The 13,419-nt window shown below is 39.6% G+C and overlaps 1 protein-coding gene across 3 annotated transcripts in view; it reads left to right on the top strand.

Annotated features, from left to right (window-relative positions):
• The window catches only part of SRGAP1 (SLIT-ROBO Rho GTPase activating protein 1), a 299,333-nt gene that overhangs the window by 200,106 nt on the left and 85,808 nt on the right, over positions 1-13,419 (top strand). For all 3 annotated transcript variants that reach the window (XM_033959332.1, XM_033959333.1, XM_033959334.1), the window contains exons 9-11: positions 910-1,107; positions 2,605-2,689; positions 6,015-6,042. In XM_033959332.1, the coding sequence (XP_033815223.1) occupies positions 910-1,107; positions 2,605-2,689; positions 6,015-6,042 (311 nt within the window). The remainder of the gene's footprint in view (positions 1-909; positions 1,108-2,604; positions 2,690-6,014; positions 6,043-13,419) is intronic.

Genomic DNA, 13,419 nt, shown 5'->3' on the forward strand with positions numbered 1-13,419 from the left:
ATAGGGCATAATTCATTAGTTTTAGGGACTATCATTGTTTCCCAAACAAAAGAAAAACAAGATCTTGTTCTGATTTGTTTAGAGTTGTAGTTAATTCCAAATGGTATAACATTTCAAGGCACGCAATTGTAGTACAATTTTTCCATCTGTTAATGGCAACTATATTGAGCCAAAACAATGCAAAAAAATTTGACATCGCTTTGTACTAATACTGCTAATTGAACAGTGGTCGGAAGACAAAATCATGTGTGTCTATAACTTCATTCAATCATTGCACATGTCTGAGATTACCCCAATCAAATTGTTAAAGCTTGGGGCAATCTCAGACATGTGATTTCGGGCTTGACTTCTGAGCACTGTTCAAATAGTAGTATTAGTACACAGCAAAACAGGGCATGCCAGATTTTTGGTATTGTTTTGTTATTAGTATTTTTTTTCTGGCAGCACATTAAGAATAATGTGTTTCCCAGTGATTTTCTTGGGTTTCCTGCAATTTTATTGAGCCACCAGAAATCTTATGAATGTAACATAATTAAACATGGCAAAGTGAAGCAGGAGGACACTATATAATGAGCAAAGAGGTATCCAAGGAAAGACATGCCAAGAAAGAGATAATACTCTTATCAGCCAAATGCTAACTACGAAGGGGAAAACTAGAAGCTGATAACTGTTCAGCCTGAACTTAGAAACTGAGCTTTGATATATCATGGGTTATCTTACGGTTTGTGATTAAAGCTTTTGATTATGATGAATCAAACCATTAACACTTTCAGTATTTGCTCAGTGAACCTCTTTATTCACTTTGGGAAGTGTTAATGTATCAGATAATGATGAAATCATTTTCATATTTATTGTATTGATTTCTTCCAAACAAAGAAAAGGCTAATGTTATTCTTGTGCCATCCCTAGATAAAGAAAACAACAGAGGCCACATTGCAGACAATACAAGATATGGTCACTATTGAGGACTATGACGTGTCTGAATGTTTCCAGCACAGTCGATCCACGGAGTCTGTAAAATCTACAGTGTCTGAGACATATTTAAGTAAACCCAGTATTGCTAAAAGAAGAGCAAACCAGCAAGAGACAGAACAGTTTTATTTCATGGTGTGTTGCAAAGCTAAACCCCAGCTTTTTTATGCTCAGGATAGACGGTCAGAATTAACTTTCCCCGCTCTTCCACAGCCTCCCAAGATTTGTTTTTTGAATGTGATTTATCTTACATAATACAGGATGCACTAAGGCTATAATATAAATATTATTAATATAATGTAACAGTAATTTTTTAATATGAGAAAAAAAAATTACTCGGGCATAATCAAACTGATATGTACTGCAGTAGATGCTGACATACCCCTCCTCACTCTCATCTATATGTGTACTTCAGCCAGGTGCTTTTACACTGAGCAATTAAAAGGCCTATTTTTAGAGCAATTTTAGATATAACATACCACCTAAATGTAAGCGCCATTTGCAAGCTAAAATTAGTTATAGAAGATTAGTACTTAGGCAGGTAAGTGTACAGTTATGTAAGTGCTATATGCATCCTCAGTGCTATTCTATAACTGATGTGCTAAAAAAGAAATTTGACGCCTTCAGATTATTCAGAACACCGCTGTCAAACTTATCTTTAATGCAAAAAAATTTGACCACGTAACGCCTTTGAAAGTCAAACCACACTGGTTGCCCATCTCTCACCGCATCACCTACAAAATACTGCTATTAACTTTCAAAACTATACAAACAGGGCAGCCTGAATGTATTAATAGACTTCTAACACCGCTTATTTCTCAACGTGCTGTACGGTCATCCAATCAAAACCCATCACTAAAAATTATTAATACTATGCGCATTAATATTTTCTCTGTTACCGCCCCCTCGCTCTGGAATTCTACACTGGCTTACCTATGAGAAATCCACACGTTAGATAATTTTAAGACCAGCTTAAAAACAATGCTTTTTAAATATGCCTTTATTGTATGATTGACCTTTTAAGGACAATTTATTTGTTCATTAGCGCAGTCTCTGTGGCAATTACAGCAGTGCAGAAAAAGGGAAAATCTTTAGTAATCCTTACCTCTTGTTTTTTCCTTAAATGTCCTTTTCTTTCAACTTATTGTAGTTCTACCCTTTTCCCTTTCGTGTCAGTTGGTTTGTGTGTTTTTGTACCCGTCTTTATGGGATATTGATTAGCCTTTAATTTTAACTTGTCAGTATTACCTTGTTTTTACTTTTTATTGTAAAGCCGCTTTGTAATTTTGAAAAGGCGGGATAACAATTTTTTAATAAACTTGAACTTGAAACTACAAATAGTATAGTCTTGCCTTAAAATTGATTATTGTATAAATATGTACATAATTGAACTGTGGTGAGCTATAAAATTTTATTAGTAGATGACTGTTCCTTCCTAATACTCTTCTCCTCATCTGACACCTGGAACAGCTATTTCCTTTGACCGACCTCCCCCCCCCTCTAGTCCTAGCTCTTTTATGTTGTCTGCTTTCTCTATTGAGATATATAATTTTTATCCATAATGTAAATGTTTTCAGAGAACATCATGTATTTAAGTTAAATAAAATAACAAATAGTCTTCTGTCTCCACAGAAATTCAGAGAATATCTAGAAGGGAGCAACCTCATCACAAAGCTTCAAGCAAAGCATGATCTGCTGCAGCGGACGCTTGGGGAAGGTAAATCATGATAAAGTGAATCCTTTTGGACCTAGAAATTTCCTTCTGCTTCTTTGTATTTCCAGCTCAGTTGAAATTAGGGCTGGGATTCTAGCAACAGCTATTTACAGCTATCTAGACATTTTTTATATCCCCCACCTACATACCTAATCTGATCACTGCAGTAATCATTCTGATCAGGGATCATGTACCTGAGCTATTTCTGAGAAACCTGCCATCATGGATCTAACAGTGACTTAGTAATGTGCAGAAGTAGATGGAGACTGTAACAGGATTTAATCAAAGTCTTGTAGGCATGAATAAAATGAGTTTTTGTACCCTGGTAAAGGAAAATCCGTTTTTCAAAAAAAAATATCACTTCTCTTTCAAATCTGCAAAAGAACTAGGTTCGTTTTTTTTCTCTGATTTATCACATTGAAGCAAAAAAAGGATTCTATGTGAACTGGTCCAATTTCAAAGAGGGTCCCCGCTTGACATCTTCTGTGGATACAAAAAAGTGACCCAACTAAAGGGGCCCCTAACTCTGGTCCTGGTTGAGATCATGCCCCTAAACTTTGGATATCTTCTTTGGAGGTCCCAGCGTATCCTCTGAAAAAATTTCAGCAATTTCTGAGATGGTCATGTGGGGAGTTCTGGATCACTCGCAAGAAATTTATCCCTAGAAAATTAATCAACTTTAGAGCAAAAGCAATGCTGCTGTTCTCAGCGAAATTAGGAATGATTTATCAAATTACAAATACTTACTGTTTTTTTTTAGTTCAAAATATTTTTATTGATTTTATAGGTATAAAATAAACAACAATAGGCTTCCGAGAAAGCCCAACAAGAAAAAGAAGTGACAGCTCCTTTCAAGTACATCACCACAAAAGATAATATATCGGTAACAAACATATAAGCATCAAATAATACAATACAGTCTTCTAGCCACAATAAATAGCAAGACAGAGAAGTTGATAGGGCAATGGATGTGCATAGGAAACCATAATTTAAGCAAATATAGAAAACATATAGCTACAAAAGCTATGTAAAACCAATTATCATAAATGTTGAAGGGGTCACTAATGAGTCCTGAGAATGCAGTAGATAATAAACACCAATTAGAAATGCAAGTGAGTAAATCAATTAGATGAATGATATTATGCTGGTAAAGGTCTAATAGATATTAGTTCAAAGGTCTTGAGTGCAGTACTCCAATAGTATCGACCATGTTTTATTATAAGTGGATAGTGATTTAGAGCGTTCTGCCAAATGTCGTTCATATTTAACATGAAGACAAACCGAATTCCACCAATGAGTAAAGCTGAGATTAGAAAAGTCTTTCTAATTTTGCAAAATTAATTGAATAGCTAGAAATAACAAAAGGGTCAAAAGGTGGTCATGATACAAAGATAAAGGTGAGGATAGTGCTGAGGATCCCAGAATTAACACATCTAATGTAAAGGGGTCATTAATAAGAAAAATTTTGGTAATCACATTCCAAACAGAGGACCAAAAAATCAGTTCAGGGAGTTTCCCCATACCTCTCCTTCATATGTGTTTCTATATGGGGCTATCGCCTGCTTTGGTACAAACTGAAGGGGGCAGCAGAACCCTCTAGTGAAGGAAGAGGGATTCAAAAGCTGTAGTGCATTCTTTCTGCACAGCTTGCGAGCATGGGGATATTACCCATCTGTCCAGAAAGATACACTTGTCTACTAGAAAAGATATTAGCAAGGTAAGAACCTAATATCTGTATATCTATTTTCATTCTTGAAGTCCCTTCCTAAACTTAACTAAACTAAACCTTAAGCTTATATACTGCATCTTCTCTATAAATATAGAGCTCGACACGGTTTACAAAAATTAAAAAGGAAGTACAGTGGGAGTTGATGGTAGGGGGGAAGCAGAAATATTTGAAAATAGTCAAGTTTTCAGGTGTCTTTGAAATAGTTGGAAAGAGCCCAGGTTGCGCAGCTGGGCAGGGAAATTATTCCAAAGCTCTGTTGTTTTGAAGTGAAGAGATTTCCCTAGTTTTCCAATGTAGGTAACACCTGCTTCTCTGGTAGATAATAAGTTTGAAGAATAGGTGGTAGAGCATTCTGAGATATTTGAAGAATTTCAGAAAAAATATTTTGCCACTGTCTCTTTAAGACAGATTCTCTCAGTCCGAGGATAAATCTTAAGTTACTCTGCTTCCATTTTAGCTCTTATGGTGTTCTCTACTGGCACAAGACTGTACTGGCACTCATTTACCCCCTCAAGTTGCCTGGGATTCTTCCTGCTCTAGGTGCTACACATAGCTGCAAGGGTGGTCCTCATGTCAGGGCTTAAGGTCGCCTCTAGCCCAGGGGAACAGTTTGCTTCTCCCAGGCCTCCAATTCCCAGTGGGCCTGGCACTGGACTACAGCACCTCTCTCCACTGAGGGTCACATATGATATAATGGATCTCACACCAGACACAGCAGTTGGCCTGGAGAAATGCTCCAACTGATGGCCCTTGTGCTTCCTCAAAGAAAAGATAGGCTATAACTTCTGTGCCCAAAGGTAAAAGGTGCTGCTGCTGCTACTACAACTCAGCCTAGAGCAGTGGTCTCAAAATCGCGGCCCACCAGGTTCTATTTGAGACCCTTGGTATGTTTATCATAATCACAAAAGTAAAATAAAACAGTTTCTTGATCTCTTAAGCTATAAATTACAATATTATTATTAAGACTTAGTCAAAAGGAAAGATTTATAAACTATAAAGAGTTTTACCTCATACAAAATTGTCATTTCTTTAATAAGACATTAACTATTTTTTTTCCTGAGGTCCTCCAAGTACCTACAAATCCAAAATGTGGCCCTGCAAAGGGTTTGAGTTTGAGACTACTGGCATAGAGCTACTATCTTGCATCCTGAATGATCAACTCTGAACAAATAATTTAATGTAATATTAATATTTCCAAGTCCCAGTTATAGATTTTACTTGAATGAGCAATTCATATCAGGCTTTTCCTGTTTTGTTGTACTGTTTTGTTTTGTTAATGAGTGCAGGGGTTTTAGGATGTTAGTTTCTTAATAATATATGCTAAACTATTATATTTGAGTTACTTTATTATATGATTTTAAACTTTTGAATTTTACATGTTAAATATTTTACATTTGCACAGGGTTGGATATTTGTTTGAAGATATTTTTTGAATGCTATGAATTGCACTTCGAACTGGTTAACCTCATGTAAAAGTGACACAAAAATGATAAATTAAAATTATGTAGCCTGAGAATAAATTGTTGGCATGATAACATATATTAAACATTTCTTTCTTCCATCATTAAATAGGTACCTTTTCTCTAATTTTAATTCTAGGTCACAGAACTGAATACATGACCACAAGGTGGGAAAGACATTTATATCATTGTTTTGAAAATAAGTCAGTATTTTATGTAAATACATTTGCAACTATTATTCTTGCTGTTGTGTAATGAGCATATCATCATTTCTTAAAATAGCCATTCTGAAGAGATCAATGTTTCCCAATCTTTTGAAGCCTAGGACATGCTTACATTTTCAGAAATGTTGTGCGGCACCCCAGCCTTTATGGAGCAGGAGGACAAATATAGCTAAAGAAAAGCTGGAGAACTATTGGAGGAAAAGGTGCTGTGTAGTATGTATATCCTGGGAAAAGCAGAGCCTGGTCACCAGTTAAATACTCACACTCATACTGTATTGAGAAAAGAATCATGTGTGACTGTACATGTGTTCTGAAAGGTGCTCCTGTATATTTAAGAGCTACTACTAATGCCTTTTGTTGCTGTGAGGTAACCTGAGCACTGTAATGAGTTTTCTGTGGAATACTTGATCTGGTCTAAAGGCACACTGATTAGGAAACACTAGCATAGACAAGTCAGAGGCCAACTGCATGAAAATGCATTTAAATATGTGAAATGCTAGGCTCTGATTGGCTTGCACCGTGCAATGTCTTTAACATCTTTTGGAGTGGAATCTCTTAGGGTTGCACTAGGCAGGAGAGGCAAGGTGTTACAAATGCAAGACAGAATCGAAAGGAATGGGTACATGTACCAATAGTGGCAATTTAATGAAACTGCAAAAGTACAGTAAAATAAATGTATACAATTTACAAATAAATGCCAAACAATAATAAAATCAAAATCAATTAAAACACAACGTGGCCATGTTTCATCACACTCCTTCCACCAAAGAATGGAAGGGTACCCTCACAGGAGACAAAAGTCAAATGATGAAAGTAGAGTTAATGAAGCAAGACAGACAATCTGACTCAACACCACAAGTATTTCAGCACCCTAGAACAGTGTTTCTCAACTTCTTCAAGCCAAGTACCCCCTAAGCCTAACAAATACCAACCGAGTACCCCTGCCCAAGCTCCACCCCAGACCTACCCAAGCTCCACCCCTGACTCCACCCCCATAATAATAGTACTAATTGTAATGCAATTTCTTCCATCCATTTTTCATATAAACACAATCTTATTAATACATAATGGTGACCACAAAATTAAAAAAACACAAAGCACACTGTACGCAGAGAAAATGTTAATTATAATTTATATTCAGTTTTTTAAAGAGGTCAAGGCAGATGACTTTAAAATATGCAAAGTCACCTCAGTAACAACTGTAGAAAAATAGACAAATATAGTGCAAAATATAGATAGCAGATATAAATTCTCAAAACTGATACATTTTGATCACTAAATTGAAAATAAAATCATTTTTCCTACCTTTGCTGTCTGGTGATTCATGAGTCTCTGGTTGCACTTCCTTCTGACTGCATCCAATATTTCTTTCTTTCAGTCTCCTGCAAGCTTCCTCTCCTCCAGACCTCATTCCATTCCCCAACCAACATCTCTCTATGTCTCTCCATGAGTCCAATTTTTCTTCCTCTCCTCTCTAGCTCCATTGGCAACGTCTCCCTCTCTCTCTCTCATTCCCTCCCCTGCTGCAAAGGGAGTGGGGAAAGAGAGAGAGAGATCCAGGATGCATTCGTCTACTGCCATATCCAACATTTCTCCCTCCTTTCCACCAGTCCAACATCTCTTTCTCTGCCTTCTGCATGCTTCCTCTCCTCCAGTCCTCATTCCCTCCCCCAACCAACATCTCTCTCTACCTCCATGAGTTCAACTTTTTATTCTCTGTCCTCTCCCCTTCCCCTGAGTATGACATTTCTCTTTTTCTCCTTTCTTCCCTCCCCATCCATCTCTCTCTCTCTCCCCCCCCCCCTCTCCAACACGTTGTGCCTCCTGCACGCTTCCTCTCCTCTGGACCTCATTCCCTTCCCAACTAACATCTCTCTCTATCCCTCAATGAGTCCAACTTTTCTTCCTTTCTCCTCCACCCCTATTGGCAACTAGTGTCCCCCTCTCTCACTATCCATCTGTCTTGAGAGATCCTGCCACATCCCATAATTTCTCCCTCTCTCCTCCCCCGGACCATGTGCAGCATTTTTCACCACTGTCCACCAGCCCCATACCCATTTCTCCTTCTATCACCCCTCTCCAGCACCATGCCACATCTCGCTCTCCTTCACTATGTCCAACATTCCTCACCCTTGCATCCTCTTCAATCTGTCCCTCTGGTCCCTCTCCACCATATCCAACATTTCTCCCTCTCATCCTTCTATTCCCCAAGCATCTCTACCTCACTCCTCTCTCTTCTATGCTCAATTTTCCTTTCCCCATGTGCACCATCTCTTACTCACGCACTCATGCCCAACAGTTCTCCCTTTCTATTCTCTCCTTAACATGTCCCAAGTTAGTGCCCCCTTCTTTCTGTTTCGAGCTTGTGCCCCCCTCCCCGCCTTCCAACCTTTGTCCCAAAATTAAGTTGTACACCAGGGATCCCTGCCTGCCCGCTTGCCCCCACTGAAGCCGTGGCCGGGGATCCCTGCCTCTCTACCCGCCTGTACCCCCCCCCCCCATAGCCAGCCCAGTTACTTGTTGGAGCCGCACTTGCTCCCTCCTCACCCAGCGAACTCTGTGCAGGGACGGCACGAGCAACGATTCACACGCTGCATGTGGCTGGCTCATAAGCCTTCCCTCTGACATCAGCTCTGATGTTGAAGAGGAGTTTCTGGGTTAGCTACTTAAGTGTAGCATGTGAGTCACGTCCCTGCACAGAGTTTGCTGGGGGCGGATGGAGCGGGTGCAACTCCATCAAGTAACTGGTCATCATGGAGGGGGAGGTGCGAGTGGGCTCGGAGGGAGGGAGGGAAGGATCCCCGGCTGCGGCTTCAGCGGGGGGCAGGCAGGCAGGGATCCGTAGCGGCTTCTACTGATGGGCAGGGAATATGCTCTGCAGCAGCCAGGCCATGTATCCCCAAGGGTACGCGTACTGTGTGTTGAGAAACACTGCCCTAGAAGATGCGTTCTTCAGGAGTTTACAAGCAAAACAAATAAATTTCTTGCTATATATATAAAACAAAGAAAATCATTAAATAATAAAACATATTAAGATGAAATTCCATGTAAAATTTACATATAAAATTGAAGAGGATAAAACTAACATTCTGGTGCACAGGGAATACAAGTCCTGACAAGTGGATTAAATTCCTTTAACTGCGAGCTGTACAGAAAGAATCATCTACAATTTTTTAAACTCCGCCTCCCTCCTCAGTGGGCTGTACTGCATCTCTCCAGTTTTTTTTCCTTTTGCATGTGAGCTTGGAAGGCCTTTCAAGATAGCATGAGACAGGCAAATGGGATCTCAAGAAGAGGAGGAGATAGCGGATGTTCTGGATGGGCCATTTAACCTTTATCTACCATCATGTATCTGTTTCTAATCTGCTTTGAGAAGCTTTGTTATTTTGGTTTTTTTTTATCTGAATTCTGAGGCTTTTGGTACTCAAGAGGTCACCAGTAACCCTGGGGCAGTTCTGCCTGGAAGGAGACACAGATCCTCAGAATAACAGTCTGCAGCTAAAAGGGCAACCCTTTGAAAGAACTTGTCTAGCTGCCTGTACTAACAGTTAAGGAGCCTGGGGACTATTCACCTGGTAGCCAGGCTCAGCCCTGATTTATCTAGTGCTTGCGCGCAGTCTGTTTGTCCCTGTAGTGGGCCAGGAGGGCTTTCTTGGCTGCTGCCTGCATTATCACCCCCACCCATTGCCATGTGGGGGGGGTCTGAGGTCTTAGTCTGGCTTTGGGCCAACTAGCAACCCCAAAAAAGTAGCGTCCTAGACTGAGTATATGCTTGCTTGAGGGAGTGGTCTTTTCGGTATCCAGCTATAGTATGTGCTGAAGCAGATAATAACACCAGTGCAGCACAGTGAGTACAGGCTATTATAGCCCACGGGAAAATTAAGGGAATTTCAAAATAGCTGTTTTATAGATTTCTGGGGGCTAGCTATAGGATTCCCCACCTCCAAAAACCCCGCAGCTTTCCTGGGACATTTTGTGATGCCAAAATGCTGCCGTGGTGGCCATCTTGGATTTCCTGATTTTGATTAAAAAGCCTCTATTTGACTTAAAATCAATTATATTAGACCCCTCAGACACTTTACCCCATATCATGCCAGGTTTGCACTGAATGGTAGACTGAGCAAAACAGAAGTATACAATTGAGAGTATACAAACACTGGTGGCTCCATTGACTGATCTTTTCAATGAGTCTCAAGAATCGGGAGTGATACCGGAGGACAGGAGAAAGACGGATGTGGTCCTCTACACAAAAGTAAAAGTAAGAAAGAAGTAGGGAATTACAGGCCAGTAAGTCTGACTTCTGTGGTAAGCAAATTAATGGAAACAGAGAATGGTGAAGTTTCTGGAACCCTGTGATTACAGGACCAGAGGCAACATGGATTCACTAGAGGTAGATCTTGTTAGACAAATCTGATCAATTTCTTTGACTGGGTGTCCGGAGAATTGGGTAGAGGGAGTGCACTAGATGTAGTGTATTTAGATTTTAGCAAAGCCTTTGACACAGATTTCTAATAAATAAACTGAGTGCTCTTGGGATGGCCTCAAAGTGATGGGCTGGGTCAGGAACTGGTTAAGTGAAAGATGACAGTGGTCAAAGGAGATTGCTCTGAGGAAAAGGATGTTACCAGTGGTGTGCCTCAAAGTTTGGTTTTTGGGCCTGTTCTTTTTAACATTTTTATAAGCGGTATTGTTGAAGGGCGGTCAGGTAAGATTTGCCTCTTTGCAGATAATACCAAAATCTGCAATAGAGTAGACATTCCGGATGGTGTGAATAACATGAAGAAAGACCTAGAGAAGCTTGAAGAATGGTCTGGAATTTATCAGCTAAAATTTAATACTAAGAAATGCAAGGTCATGCATTGGGCTGCAAAAACACAAAGGAACAGTACAGTTTAGGGGGAGAAGAACTTTTGTGCACGACAGAAGAGCAGGACTTGGGTTTGATTGTTTGTGATGATATTAAGGTGGCCAAACAGGTTGAAAAGGTAACAGAGAAAGCAAGAAGGATGCTAGGTTGTGACCTCATTTAGAATATTGTGTACAATTCTGGAGCAAAAAACAAAAGAGAAAACTGCAGACAGTATGTACAAGATGCAGGCTGTATTTATTAAACGAAATATAAAATGTGGTAACTATTGTAACCATTTTTTTTTTTTTTTTTTTACAAACCCTGGGACCCGACTCGGTCCGTGTTTCGGAGAACACGCCTTATTCAGGGGTCCATTAGTTGTAAGGGTTAAAACAAACCACCATATAAATTGGTAATAAGCAAAGCAATTGGTAATGTGTTAAAGCAATCAATGCGATCTAACTGTACACCGCAAAAGTGAGATGCTGAATGCTTATATGGCGGTTTGTTTTAACCCTTACAATCCTTACATCATAAGGCATATGGGGATAGACTTAAAGATCTCAATATTTATACTTTAGAGGAAATGTGGGAGAGGAGATATGATAGAGACATTTAAATACCTATGTGGCGTAAATGCACATGAGTCAAGTCTCTTTCATTTGAAATGAAGCTCTGGAATGAGAGAGCATAGGATGAAGTTAAGAGGTGATAGACTCAGGAATAATCCTAAGGAAATAATTTTTTACAGAAATGGTGGTAGATGCGTGGAACAGTTTCCCGGAAGAAGTGGTGGAGACAGAGACTGTGTCTGAATTCAAGAAGGCATGAGATAGGCATGTAGGATCTCTCAAAGAGAGAAAGAGATAATGGTTACTGCGGATGAGCAGACTAGATGGGCCAATTGGCCTTTATCTGCCATCATGTTTCCTTAAAATATTAGTGCTGGTTGCACTCAAATAGGTGGCTTGATTGTTTTGATTAACATTTTTCATTATAACTTGTTACAAAGCAGAACAGAAGTGTGTTGTTGGAGAAGTTCCCCATACTCCTCCTTCTTATGTCTCCTATTGTAGTGGTTATTGACTACTTTGGTACAAATTGAAGAATAACACTACAGCTTACTGAGGAAGGAGGTGGAGCTGAAGAAATTGTAAATGATTCCTTCTGCACAGCTCACAGTTAAGGGACATTAACCCACTTGTCAGGACTTGTATGCCCTATTATGGGAATGGTTATCAAGGTAAGAACCTAATCTTCCCTTATATGTCTAAAAACTATAATCACAACAAAAAAAGAATAAGAAACATGAAAGTGTTAAATTCCAACCATATAAAATAAAATAATGTTCCTACTTAAGTACTTGACAATGTCAAACACAAGCTGTTCACTCTGATATAAATATGAGACAATCTCTCAGTGAGATGTGCCTAATAAACATTTTGATAAAGGTGCTTGTGTCTAAACTACAGTGTGTGTATGTATATAGATAGGTAGATAGATATAGAGAGAGATAATATGGATACATAAATTATCATAGTGCTCAAGCTTTCATACTGTTAATGTGTATATTAAAAAATGAAGAAAAGGGTGTTTTATGTTACAAACAATAATATAATTCTACAGCAGGGGTATCGAACTCAATCACTTAAGGGACTGAAATCTAAAACATAGGCTAAGTCACAGACCTAATTTTTTTAATAAGATACTTAGGGGTTCTTTTAGCGCACACTAAATGCACCCCTTAATCTTAGTAGAAGTATAGGGTTACAACCTCTCCAACCCCATGCCGGCTCTATGATGTAAAAAAAAATTAATGAAAAAATACTTTTCCTCTCTCTTTTAGGTCCTAGTTCACGCTTGCTGTCTAACATCAGCTCTGGCAGAATACACATTTCAAATCTGACATATTGTAATCACAAAACAGAAAATAGAATTATTTTTTGTACCTTTTGTTGTCTGGTCATTATTCAAACCATGGTGGACCCAGGCTTTGGTTGTCTTCTGATAACTCATTTGCCAGGATCTCTTGTTATTTCCTTCTTTCTCTGTGCCATCCATCTTCCATCTCTGTATCTGATATCTTTCCTTTTTTTTGTCTCCATCTCCACAGCTGCAGCGATGAACCCCCCACCATCCCCAGATCCACCATTTCTCCTTTTCTCAACTACCCTTTCATCCAGTATCTCTCCCTCCTTCCCCACCACCCCAAGGTCCACCATCTCTCCCTTTCTCTTCCCAACTATCCACCTATCCAGTATCTCTATCCTCCCCCCCCCCCCCCCTCCACCACAGCATCTCTCTCCCTCTCCTCTGTTATTAGACCCAATATTTTTTCCCCTCCCCCCCATCCTTGGTCCGGCATATGCACGTCTGATTGGACCCCTCCTTCCATCCCTCCGTGTACTTCTTCACCAGGACCCGCCTTCTTTCTAGCGTCCTCCGGCTTCCCGATCTCACCTTCAAAGCAG

The sequence above is a fragment of the Geotrypetes seraphini genome, chromosome 9, assembly GCF_902459505.1.
Source record: "Geotrypetes seraphini chromosome 9, aGeoSer1.1, whole genome shotgun sequence".
Taxonomy (NCBI): Eukaryota; Metazoa; Chordata; class Amphibia; order Gymnophiona; family Dermophiidae; genus Geotrypetes; species Geotrypetes seraphini.